General features: G+C 39.7%; 1 protein-coding gene across 2 annotated transcripts in view; it reads left to right on the forward strand.

The window, feature by feature from the left end:
* The window catches only part of ZFAND3 (zinc finger AN1-type containing 3), a 139,583-nt gene that overhangs the window by 108,555 nt on the left and 18,220 nt on the right, over positions 1 to 12,808 (forward strand). For both annotated transcript variants that reach the window (XM_054819505.1, XM_054819506.1), the window contains one exon: positions 8,837 to 9,007. In XM_054819505.1, the coding sequence (XP_054675480.1) occupies positions 8,837 to 9,007 (171 nt within the window). The remainder of the gene's footprint in view (positions 1 to 8,836; positions 9,008 to 12,808) is intronic.

Raw genomic sequence — 12,808 nt, forward strand, 5'->3', positions numbered from 1 at the left:
CCAGCCTGTAGCTGTGCAGGACCTTGCACTTGGCCTTGTTGAACTTCATGGGGTTTGCACAGGCCCGCCTGTCCAGCCTGTCAAGGTCCCTCTGGATGGCATCCCTTCCTTCCAGCGTGTTGACCACACCGCACAGCTTGGTGTCGTCGGCAAACTTGCTGAGGGTGCACTCGATCCCGTGTTGCCAACAAATATGTTAAACAGCACCTTTTTCTTATGTTAAACATAGATGTTAAACAGCATCTTTTTTGTATTCCTGTTCCAAATTATTTTCCGTAACGTAAACTTCAGGGAATAACTAATGAGACCAGCATCTTGGGATAGAAGATTGAAAAAGAGCTGGATGTAAGATACAAGACAGTGCACGTACTGTTGCATCCTCTGAGTTTCATTGATCTTTCCTATATCTCCCTTTGTGTAGATCTGGTCTTTGGTTCCGGTTAGTGTAGATGCTTCCCAAATATCTCCTTTCAAAACAGTAAGAACTTCCCAGTAAAGCAGCCTGACTTTTGATGTATTGTAGACGGCAATCGGGTGTACAAAAATTGTCTTCTATGCCAGGGCTGCTTGGTTTTCCCGCACAAAAATTGCTAGAAAAAGAAAGACAATCAAAATATAAAGTAATTTTTAAGCTTTATTTAAAACAACTGATTCATAACCAAGTGGGTTTTGAAGATAAATTAGCTGTATGTTTCAGAACCTCCTCTCAATGCATTCAGTAAAATTTTTATCCAAATACAAGAGCTCTTAGGTTTTTTCCTTAATATTAATCAGTTTTAGTCCTTGGAATTGTAGTCTCTCATTGCAAGATTTCTATTGCTAATGGCATCACTGAGGTTCTGCAGTTAATGACAAATAAGTTTTTTGAAAGATAAATATTGAAAATATCTATTTTTTCACTGCTAGCAGGCAAGAGTTCTTTACAATTCCTCTTCTGAATCTGTGTGTTAGCCTTGGAAAACCCTCATTACACCAATGGGGGGGAAGGTGCACTATGAAAAACTCAGTGTATGAATGAAAAATAACAGAACAAGTAGTTTCTATATAGAACTGGTTTTAGGCTATTAGTTTGAAGAATTACCTTCCTGAATGCTGTATACCATCTGATTGATGAGGACATCAGGAGGAGTATACTACTAGGATTTTGAAGCAGAGCAGCACTGCTTATTTATGCATTCTTGAGCCGACTAGCAAATATGCAATATTTATAGTATTATCTATTCTTGTTAATCCAATATTAGAGAATTTCACAAAGCATAAGAGGGCTCTCATTAGTCAGCAAAAACAAAACTATGATATTGTTGAATGCTTTTGAATTTCCCGTTTTGTCAGAACCAGTGTAAGTTTATCTGTATGTGTTTGTGCATACATATTCATAATGTAAATATACATATTTGAATGCTAGTAAGTAGTCTTCAGGTGCTGTGGAATGGCCAGGATGTTCGTGATTTGCCTTCATAACTTTTTCATCATGTATGTTCCTGTGTTACAGCTTTTTTCTTCCTTCTTATGTTTCTGTTCTTCTGTTTGGCTATGTGTATTTGTGCATTATTCCCTTACTTAATAATCCTGTTCTGATTATTCAGGCCACTTACGATATCATTTGTTCTTCAACTGTCACCAGAATCTGCCTTTGTCCCTTTCCTAACCCTATGCTGCTAAAATACACAATTTAATAATGAGAAAATAAGTTCAAATTGACAACTGTAAAATATTTTTTTGAAAACTAGTTAGTTTAGCATTGCAGCCTTTTTTTCTCTTCTGGCCTTTTGAAGGTTCGTTCTTTAGAATAGTCTGAATATATGAAGGGCTTGAGATGCTGTTTGCCAGCTACTTAAAAAAACCCAACCACCCAAACCAACTTCCCTTAACATCCTTAGAATAGTATCAAGCTTCTGCACTGCATAAATTGCCCCAGAAATCAAGACAACAGGAATTCAGTCTCGTGCCTGCACACACTAGCAGTCACTATCTGTGTATGATTTTGTTGTCTTAAACATGGTCTTCAGGTGTTTCCCCTCATAGCCAGCGATGGGCAGTGAGCAGCGGGCCCAGCACTCAACGGGACTGTCCAACCTGTGCGCTCTCCACAAACTCATCCGTCGTCGTGGGCTCCGGAGGTTTACAGACTTGGCCCGTGGGTGTAATTTGGGAAAGGAATTACACCTATTCACCTGGTCTTCTAAGTAAACAAGGTCCTTCTTTCAGTCAGTAGCAATAGGGGTGGCCATTGCCTTAGGAAATGTTTCGACTAATTGAAATGCCCTAAGTTAATCCATCAAAGGAACTGTATAGTACAGGTGCCTGAATAAATTTAAATATGTACTTGTTTGAATCAATTGGGTATATAAGTAAAAATGAGAAATAAATGAACATTTCCATTCACTAAAGACACGCTGACATCAGAGAGTATAGGGGGGAGTAACGCAAGAATTTAACTATAAACCAGATGTAGTTTAGGAACCTAAATATGAGATGAAAACTAATTAGCTTTTCACCTAATTTAGCAATTATGCAATTTATTGACAAGAAAGGATAATAGGCATTTTCACACTTTTTCTAATTAAAATGTAGCGAAAATGCATGCAGTAGCCTACGTAGCTCACTATTTGTCATACAATTTTCAACACGCATTTCATTCATCTGGGCTACTGGCACTAGATTAGTCTCTTCCGTTTCATTAGAGATGGTAGTTAATAGCCTCATTAAGTTACACAGCAGTACAGTATGCTTCCTTTTTTGACAGATGATAGTACCAACAATACAGGTTCAGAGGAAAACAAAAAATGTGAGAGGTAGGAAGGAATTAGTATATAAATTTTTTTTTGTTGTTGTTGTTTTCCCATCCATGAATCTCAGCATTACAGAATGGCTGAGTGTGGAAGGGGCCCTGGAGACTGCCTGGTCCAACCTCCTTGCTCAGAGCAGGGTCACCTAGGGCAGGCTGAGGGCCGTGTCCCATCAGGTTTCGAGCACCTCCAAGGATGGAGCCTCCACAACCCCCCTGGGCAACCTCTGCCAGTGCTGGGTCCCCCTTACAGTAAAAAAAACCGTTTTCTTCTGTGTAAGTGGAATGTCACTAAAATTACATGGTTATGCTCCCACATTTTTCTGTTTTCCTGAAGTCATATGCCAGCAGTAATACATGCATTAATACTCATTCACACACATATTTAAAATTTTAACTAGAGAGTGTTCAGTTTTGAAGTTTGGTGATAAGAAACACAAATTAGGTTGATGCACATAAACCACTGGTGTGGGGGAGAGTAGTTGCCTGGTTTCCTGAGGAAATAATGTCCCCATAGTTTGTCCCACAATCCCTTCTAAATCTCTTGAATTATTGTAATCAAATTTCACAAAAGTATCAAGGTCTCGAACAATCTAATCCCACATGCAGGTTTTGTGAAAGTGGGCAGCTTAGTACTCTGAGAGAGTATGTGTGTGACAGGACACACAGCAGTGTCCCTATTGAAGTAACCTCCCCTCCACATCAGGCCAGGAGCCTTTCTGGGGGTGGCTGGGGGACCCACCTTGCCTCGCCTGTGTTTCAGGTCCTCCGGAGGCAAGTCAGCTGGAGCCCCCAGGCTGCGTAGTTGTGGTTGCTCAGCCACAGCCCTGTGCTGTGTTAGACGCAGCATGTTTGCTTAAGCCTAGTGCTGTACTTGTGCGCTGTAAGACATGCTGGCAGCCAGCCACGTGCGCAAGTCTTGTGACGCTCTGGGGTGGGCATCTTTGTCTTGTACAAAGGCCTGTTCTCACTGTGCTAGCTAAGTGCTTGGTACTGCACGAGTGTGATTCTCCTCTTCTTTCCTTGCAACGTGTGCATCACGTGTGCCAGCTCTCATTTCGGGGAAATTAAGCCATGCCGTTGTTGAGCTCAAAAACAATGCTTACTCTCAAAGCAATATATATGCTAAATTTCTTTTTATTCCCACTGTTTTTAGTGTTCATTAAAAAAACCCAAACATTTTAAGTCACTGTCTGTAACGGAGGCCTTTTCCTTAATCTCTATTGCAAAGAGGGACAGAGAGTTTTACTGGCAGAAACTGAAGCACATCAGTGATGTTTCACATTTGAAACGTCTTGCAGCAACTCTTTCCATTATGTATCGCAAACAGCTAGGCTAAAAGTCATTGGGGTTTGTTGTTGTTTTTACTCATTAGGGCAGGAAACAACTACTGGTGAATGGTTTTGGTAACTGATGTAGAAAGAATAACTTTTGTAATGCAGCTTCTGGGGGTTATTTCTAGCCTCCAGAATGATTTCACAGGGAGCCTCCTGGGGCAAAGAAGGGTCTGACAGGACTTGAGTTCCACAGGGGCTGCTCCTATACAGTCTCTCCACTCCACAGGGTTTAGGGACAAGGAGTTTCAGTGCAATTGCTTTTAAACTCGGGGGGGGGGGTGGGGGGAATAAATCAGTGAAATGGCGATGCTAAGGGTACTGTGATGATACTAGGAAACAGATTGTGTGGTTAAATGTTACCGAAGGGTTTATGGAAGAATTTTTGAGATCTGTCTGTAGTGTTTTGAGAAAAACTGAGGTGAATTCACAAAATAAATGGATTTCTTATGAGCAGGAGTGCTTCCAAAGAGGTGCATGCTTAAGTTTCTGACACAGCTTTGAGATGCAGTCTTGGTTGTGTGAGAGTATGAGATGTTCATATCAATGTTCATATCGGAGTTTCAAAATAACTGTTTCCACAGCATTGTACAGCAACAGGGAGGAACTGAGGTGGTCACAGTCGTCAAACTTGGCTCATAAGATGTTAATCTTGAATTTCTGTCTCTTTATTAATAGTCAATAAGCAAATGGGGTTTGGAACAACTGTGTTAATTTTAGGTTCATTTGAAGTAGAGGAGATGATTTGAAATGATGAATGTGGTAGGAAAGATTTGTAAAGAGGCAGTTTCCTCTAGATGAAATTTCTAATGCATAGTCAACATGCCAGGGAATTAAGCAATCCCTCATCTAAAAATGGAATAATGAAGGAAAAAATCCAAACCCCTAGAAACTGGCAAGAAGATGTTGCTCAAACTTTAGTTAATCCCTGTTATGTAGTTATTGTCTGTGACCATGCAAGTTTCTTCATGGGCAGAGGTTTTAACAGCTCAAGCTCCTCTTAAAATAGTTTCAAGAGAAGATGGCAGTGATGTTTGAGGGTTCATTAATTATTGCTCTTACTGGTGTTTGCACAGGCAGCTGAAATCATAAATGTCGGTCTGTCAGTGTGATGGGTTCTTTATGAAAAGAAAAAAAACCCCTGAGTGCCTCAAAAGCTGTCATCAAACCAGAGATTAAACAGATTCATCTCTTTCTTGAAGCAAGCAGCAGCAGGGGGGATCTCTTCTTTCTCTTAGCACTTTCCTGTCTCTTCCTTCATTCCTCCTTCCCTGTTACATTTTCTCAGCCCACGTCTCTGCTGGGCTTGGAGCTTCCCACCCTCTCCCCAAAATGCCATGAATGAGCCGTCAGGATTTTTAGTGAAGTCATGTGCGTGCTGCCTGCCAGCTCCTCCATGGCAAGAGAGCAAGAGAGTGGGATTCGGCTCTGACAGTTGTAACACCATTTGGAAAATTTCAAGGGGAGAACATGAGTAATGAAAATGAGAACAGTGACAGTAAGGAACAAATGTGAGTTTCTGTCCAAGACGTAAGAGAATTTTTAAGAACACTGCTTGTTGTTTCCAGACAAGCCTCCAATTTCAATCTTGCTCTGCTGAATTACTTCATTCTCTCATTTCAAGTGGGAGCTTAGTAGTCACTACAATTAGAAGAATCTCCATCATCAGATAAAGATTAGAAGAATCCTTATTTCTTAACTCCAAATTAAAATTGCGATGGGAGATTGCAGTTACTCTGCTGAGCAATTTCTTTTGTGCAATTTTGGGAATGTCTTATCTCTATTTCTCTTCATTTTTATAGAAAAGTTTTATGAATTTTGACATCTACAGGTCAGAGGAAAGTGCTTTTTTTTTTTTCTTCAGACTGAGTATTTGTTAGTTTAGGTGTAATGTGAAAATGCAAGTCTAGCGTGGAAAATGTTTCTTAAAAGCAAAGCAAGAAGTAATTCTTGCTGCACGAACCGTCCTTCTAAGGAAAACCACTGTCAGTCACTGGCAAAAGAATCCTCTTCTCCGTAGCCATTTTTGATTTACTCTTTAGTTGTGGCACTTCACTCTGTTCCCAGGGGTTGTTTTTTTTCTGCAATCCAAGTAGGAAAGCTACACACAGCAATTTCCTTTTGCTATCAGGTCTCTGAAGCTTCATGTTGCAAGATTCCAGGTGCTGGAAGGTGTATGTTGCGTCCTGTATTGCTTGCGTCAGTACTGTGGAAGGTAACGTGATCTGGAAGAAATGCAGGACTTAATCTACAAGTTCTGATCTCTAATCTGTGCTTTCTCCTCACTCTTTGTACTTGCCCATGAGAAGATGTAAGCACGTGTACTGTTGCTCTGGTTTGTAATGAGTGTTAGCTTGTGCTCGCATGTTCAAGGCGCTGTGCTGTCCGTGATCGGATAGCTGGTGCTGTCCCTGAGAGTCCGGCTAAGTGTTAACACTGTTTAATTTATGGGAAAAAGATACGCATTTTAAAAAATGAGATACCTAAATTTTCATTTCTGTCATATTAACCAACTGATGTTAATATTCAATTAGTCATTACCAATTAACAGGAAATGTATAATTAAATATTTTAATTATAGGACTACTAGCCTGACTTGGAGTAGCTATTTTTCTCATTAAGGCACATGGCTTCATTAAGTGATTAGACACTGGTTGACTCATGCACATGAATCCATTAATTGGACTTTGTTGTAAGCAGACCTCTGTGGTTTCCACTGGCTCAATTCAGAATCCCAAATTCACTTCTGAGAAGTACCAGAATGGCTTACGTTTCCAGCAGCAAAGATGTGTGGGAGGTAGCTGTTTCAAAATAGCAGTGCATCTGTTTCTCTGAGTAATGAATAAAGTACAAATGGTGTATTTCCCCATCTTTGACAACAGGGTAGGCTGGAACAGATTTCTGCTGAACCCTGAATCAACCAGGTTACAGCACGCAAGCTGCCTGTTGAAGGGTGCACCCTGGTACGTTCAAGGCTCTTGTAGGCACTCTGAAAACAAGTGTCTGTGTGATAGGACTGTTTGGTGCCTTGTTGGAGTATGAGTCGGGATCTCTGCAGTCTCTTCAGAGGATCTTTCTCTTGGATCATCTTCTGCAGAGATTTAATTTAAGACAGGATAAGTTGTTCCATAACTGTATTAATTCATTGCACGCTCCTTTCTTTCCCTTGTCAAGGCTCCTGCACAGCCAGGCGTGCAGAGCTGGAGTATGTTACGTACTGAATGTTGGTTTAGGCCTAACAGATGTATTTTGTAAGGTGTAAGTGGTAATCTATGACATTGATCAAAAAGAAGGCTGTATTGAGGCACACATCAGATAAAATTATTGCAGCTTAATAAAAACTTATCACCTGTATACTGTGCAGAAAGCAGCTCACTTTTCTATTAAATGTGAGCTGGCGGGGACTTTGTACTTATTGAAAAGCCAGGCACATTTTCAGCATATCTTAGGAACAGTATGACAGAAATAAAGTAGACCCAAGTGAACTAGGATGTATATTCATAATGCCTGTAATGTTGGGGTCCAACAACTGGAAAAACACTGTGAGATAAGGTCTGAAACACAAGTAAGAAAGGTGGGTTAGTATATGCCGCATGTGAGGAAAAGTTAATAGAGCATACCCTGGAGGGAGAAGCTAGCAGGTATTCCTAGTCTGACTTCATTTGATATTTGGTCAAGGAAAGGCATGACATTGAGCAGTGGATCAGATAAGATCACTGAAATAACAAGGATATGGACAATCTTTTCCCAGCTAATCCAGGACAACTAACACAAAGTAGACATGTTTTCCATAAGCACAGAACACCATGCAATGGAAACTTAAAGGTAAAAACATGTTCACTAGACTACCATCCTGCCAAAAAGATCTTGTTGTTTGTTGGATGAATGTCCTTTCAAAGTGGATTTAACTGAACTAATTTTTTTTCCCCTTGATCACCATCTTGCACTAGATAGACTACCTGAAGTAACACTTTCCTTGACTTCCAACTTCTTTGGGTTTTCCACACACTATTTTCTTAGAAGCTGAAATTTATGAGGTTATTAATGCAAACAGTATTCTGACTAATTCTTTAAAAATGGCTGAGCGCTTTGAATTTATAGCATGCATGTACAGGTTGGGGTTATTTTCTTTGGGTTTGTATTGTTGGTGTATATTAATTTAAATTTAAATTGCTGTCCACGTGGAATGAGAGGGAAGCATGGTATGGTGCTCTCATGTACCACCTTCAGTCATGGGAGATAGAGTTTACATGCTGTGCCTTAAAATGTCCCTCCTGCCTGGGGAAGAAATAGGTCGAACCTGCATCTGGTTGTTTTTCATCAGCAGCCTACCTCAGTTTGTGCAGGGAGAAGGAAGGAGGTGCACAGGAGAAACTAAATGAGATGTCAGATGAAGCCTGCAGTTGTTTGGGATGCTGTGTACTCTACGAGGATCTGTCTATGACCCAGCCATGGCTGGAAAGAAGCTAATCAGTTTGTTTTCTATTCAGTATTGCCAGCAGGAGGGGTTCTTACAGGGAACAAAGCTAATTTGTCCTTTACTTGATGCACATTTTGATTGTCAAGAAAACGTGTCTATGCAATAGAATGGGAAGTATCACACTGCTTGGTGGTGACCCCAGCTGAAAGCAATATACCTTCAATCTGCCCAAAGGGATGCCTCAGCAAGGAAGTTCTAATATATTTCCCAAAATATTTATTGTGAATACAACAGATTCACAGTCGGAGAGTGAGGCTTCTCCTGTGAAACGGCCACGGCTACTGGATGACAGTAATGACAGGCCTGAAGAAACCAGTCGATCCAAACAGAAGAGTAGACGCCGATGCTACCAGTGCCAAGCAAAACTGGAGCTAGTACAGCAGGAACTGGGATCATGTCGCTGTGGTGAGTACCATTTGTCAGTAGTGTCCGGCTTTCTAACACAGCCATGCTGGGATCCACATCAAAGGTGGAAATACAGAGAACACTTGTGTTTTCTATCTTTCAAAGATACTTTAAACAGAAGCTATAGCTTCCACTGGTAGCAAAAAGTTATAATTAGTTCCTGTCTAATTTCTCCTTTAAAACTTTGGCCTTGATGTACTGCCTTGTCTCAAGAGATCTCAGATGTTAATGAATTTAGCTTCAGAAGTCCCTGTAAGGCGGGAGAGTGTCATACCCACTTGACAGGAGAAGAAACACAAAGCACATCAGTAAATATGCAAAGATGACAAGGTTTTTACAGAGCTTAAAGGAACATAGGTCAGCATCTACATTCTGCATTTTATAATTACATTATTATTAAAAAGTTAAAACCAAAACAACTTCTCACTGAAAATGTTTCCATTCTCACAGCTTTTGGGGGGAAGACTTGTGGTTCACCATAGGCTTAAAATCATCCAACCTGGCGCTTCCGAAGCTGATGGCACTGTTCAGCTAATTGAATTGAGGATGATAATCTCATGCAGACAGCTAACTTGGGGTTTCATATTACATGCAAATAATCTTTCTGAAATAATAATTAATGTGAGTAGATTCCAGAGGAGATGGTCTCTCCTTCATGGAACAATTGTGCTCATAACTGATTTAAATGTGCTCATCAGACCCAGTGCTAATGCACATGGTAGTTTTACCTGCTAATTATATTTTTGTATAATCATGTATTGAAAGCTTACTCTTGCGCTCTCTGACCATGCTTGTATTGATATATCTGGAGAAGTTTAGTTACTTTATTGTGTCTCAGCAGGGGGATAATTTCCAAAGGATTTGCATAGATGATAGGTGCAATTCACATGCACCTGTGAAATCTAGAACATTGTATTAAAATGTCTTCTGGATAGAAGACGTGTCCTTTTAAGCAGCAGTGGGGAGAGAAAGGATTGGCTAAGCTGATGAGAGAGACCCAGTTAATGAATTCTATATTGAATACCTAATATCAAGTGAATAAAAGCGATAGAAAGCTGCAAGGATTCCATGTTATCCTTTGTCCTTTTCTTCAGTGTCTATCTGTCTTCAGCCTTTAGAGGTTACTGTTGTGTTGTGCTCTTTTGGACATGAGACAGGCTTTGTTTCAGGTATTGGAGCACTGCCACAGAACTAACATGCGTTACCTATTAAGCCACCAAACATGAAATCAAAAGCTTTAATGTTGAAATTCTTTTTATGGAAATCATGTGTCTGGATACTTTGAAGTATCCAGTAAGATTTTCATCAAACTGAAAAAATTCAGCACTGTCAATGACAGAGTTTGGTATGGCTCTTTCTGCTCAGCATGGTAGAGGCAGGAGTTTCTGCTCTTGGTCTGCTGCGGTCACATATGAAATGACTGAGGCTGCTCGCAGGTACTTGACTGAAATAGAAGAGTCCTCCCTAATACTGTGAGCAAGAGTGTTTTACAAGTTTGGGGAGAATTGGAGAAAAGACAACTTAGCGATTATATCGTTAATGTTTCCTGCGTTCTGCAAAATTGGAGCTATGTAAGAGCAATGAAGTTGAAAGCAACTTTCGAAAAGTCCTTGCATTGATTAGGAATGTTTTTAAAATTACTGGCCTTTTTTTTTTTCTCTCCAGAAACTGGATGACACATACATCTAGTTGGTTCCCCTCAAATTTTCTTGAAGTAGTTCCATAATTCAACATTGTGGCAATATAAATGTCACAGGAATTATTCTTTAAATTGTTTCTACTGGATATATACAGCTTTATGGAAATACTTCTGTTAAAGTTCATAAAATGTGTTAATAAAACATGAATATGAAACAAAAAATTCTGAGTTTCTCAGCAATAAGTGAGGAAATGAAAATTTACATTTCTACATTACATATTACATCCAGTATAGTTTAAAGGATGTATAACAAACATTTATATTCCACACATTTAATGAGAAATGGGAGGCAGGAGTCCATTTCCATGTTTACAACACAGCTGAAAAGACTGGAGATTTTTGGTTTATCTGTGCAGCTATCATGTTTCATGAATACTGTATTCAGTACATGTGTTATCTATAATGAAATGCTCTTGTGATGTGAAGTAGGTCTACCCTGCACTACTTAACTTTAATAGTAATATTAATAAGAAGCAAACAGAACCCTACCACTGAGCAACACAGATCATCTCAGCTTCACATCACCTAAACTGTTTTACCAACACTTACCAGCATGTAGCTTTTGTCATTTTTTAAAGAAGCTGCCTTAGAAACCATTTGCATGAACTTTGCCCTAATATCTGTAAAGTTACGTTGCTTTAGGTCATGAATGACAAGCCAGATCAAAAACTCTGGGGAAGGGGTGATGGAAAATGGGACAGAATAAAGATATTAAAATTCTCATTCACTTAAAATGTTTTATCAATCCATACGTGATCAGGTTATCTGTTTAGTCATAATGTGATCACAGCTAATGGTGCCTGTTTAACTGGAAGTGTTGGAAATATAATCAACTGGTGTAAAATATGCACGTGTAGTCTTCAAAAGTAATGGTCAAGGTAGAACATTGTTTGATCTGGACTTTGCATCACTGTTATTAAATTCTTGGCATCTTAATCCTTAACTGAAGAAATGGGAAAAATCTGGAAAAAAACTACTTTAAACATTAAAAGAAATTCTGATAGATAGAATCAATAAAAAGGTAGACACGATTTTTAGAAGGACAACTGTGTGTGTTTGCTTGGATGTAAGGAAAAAGGATTAACCACATAAATATTATGTTGTTCCAAGGCTGTGTCTGAAACACTGTTGTTAAAGTCTAAATTAACTCTTTAAGACTCCACAGAGCAGCAATTTTATTGTTTGCTGTTACACATCTTTTTGTCCTAATGTTAAAAGTACTGGAAATCATCTCTTTTGCTGATGCATTCTGGTGACTCTTCCAGTGAGATTTGTAGTGAGACAGAGTGGAAAGAAAAATCTATACATACTGGGCAACGTTTTAATATACCTATGGATATTAATCCTTGCCCAACAGGGCACAACCTTCTTAAAAGGGGACAGAGTGAGTGGGCTGCTTCTTCACAGCAAATTCGGAGGTCTTTGGGAAACTGCTGCACTGACTCTACTGCCTCCTGTAAGACCTGTCCAGAGAGAGGTGATGCTGCTGAGCTCGTTCCCTTGACACTACGTGGCATTTTAGACAGATTTGACAGTGCTGCAGGGCTTTGCCATGAAGAAAAACAATTCTCTACTGAGAAGGGAGTTCCAGTAAGGGTTCTTCAAATTGAAAGGCAACATTTTTCAGCTCTAGAAAGATTTGTTTATTTTCATACACACATACATGCGTACTCTCAAAATGTTTCTTCATTCCACTTCCACTCTGTACAAGTTATTAAATGCTGACAAGAAATTCACATCTCATAAATAATGCTTAAGAGCCATTGCTATATAAATTGAATGTGTTATGAATTGTGATGGGCCTTTTTGTAGCATTCTATGCCTGGAGCAGGAAGAACAGAGGATGTCATTTTCATTAATTTCTAATGAGGTGCCAATTAAAGGCAAGGAAGGAACTCAGAAGGGAAGAGTCACCGAGCTCCCCTGAATCCTGTACCCTGGGGCTGTCAAATGAGCATGCTGCCGAGCCTCCTCTGAAAGTTCCAGTGAATTACAAACTCATCCAGAGCACACACAGACAAATTCGGCTTCCCTTTGATCTTCAAAAGAGCAATTTGTAAGACGAGTTCTGAGCCTTTTCACATGGCGAATTGAGAGAAGTG

The sequence above is a fragment of the Grus americana genome, chromosome 3, assembly GCF_028858705.1.
Source record: "Grus americana isolate bGruAme1 chromosome 3, bGruAme1.mat, whole genome shotgun sequence".
Classification (NCBI taxonomy): Eukaryota; Metazoa; Chordata; class Aves; order Gruiformes; family Gruidae; genus Grus; species Grus americana.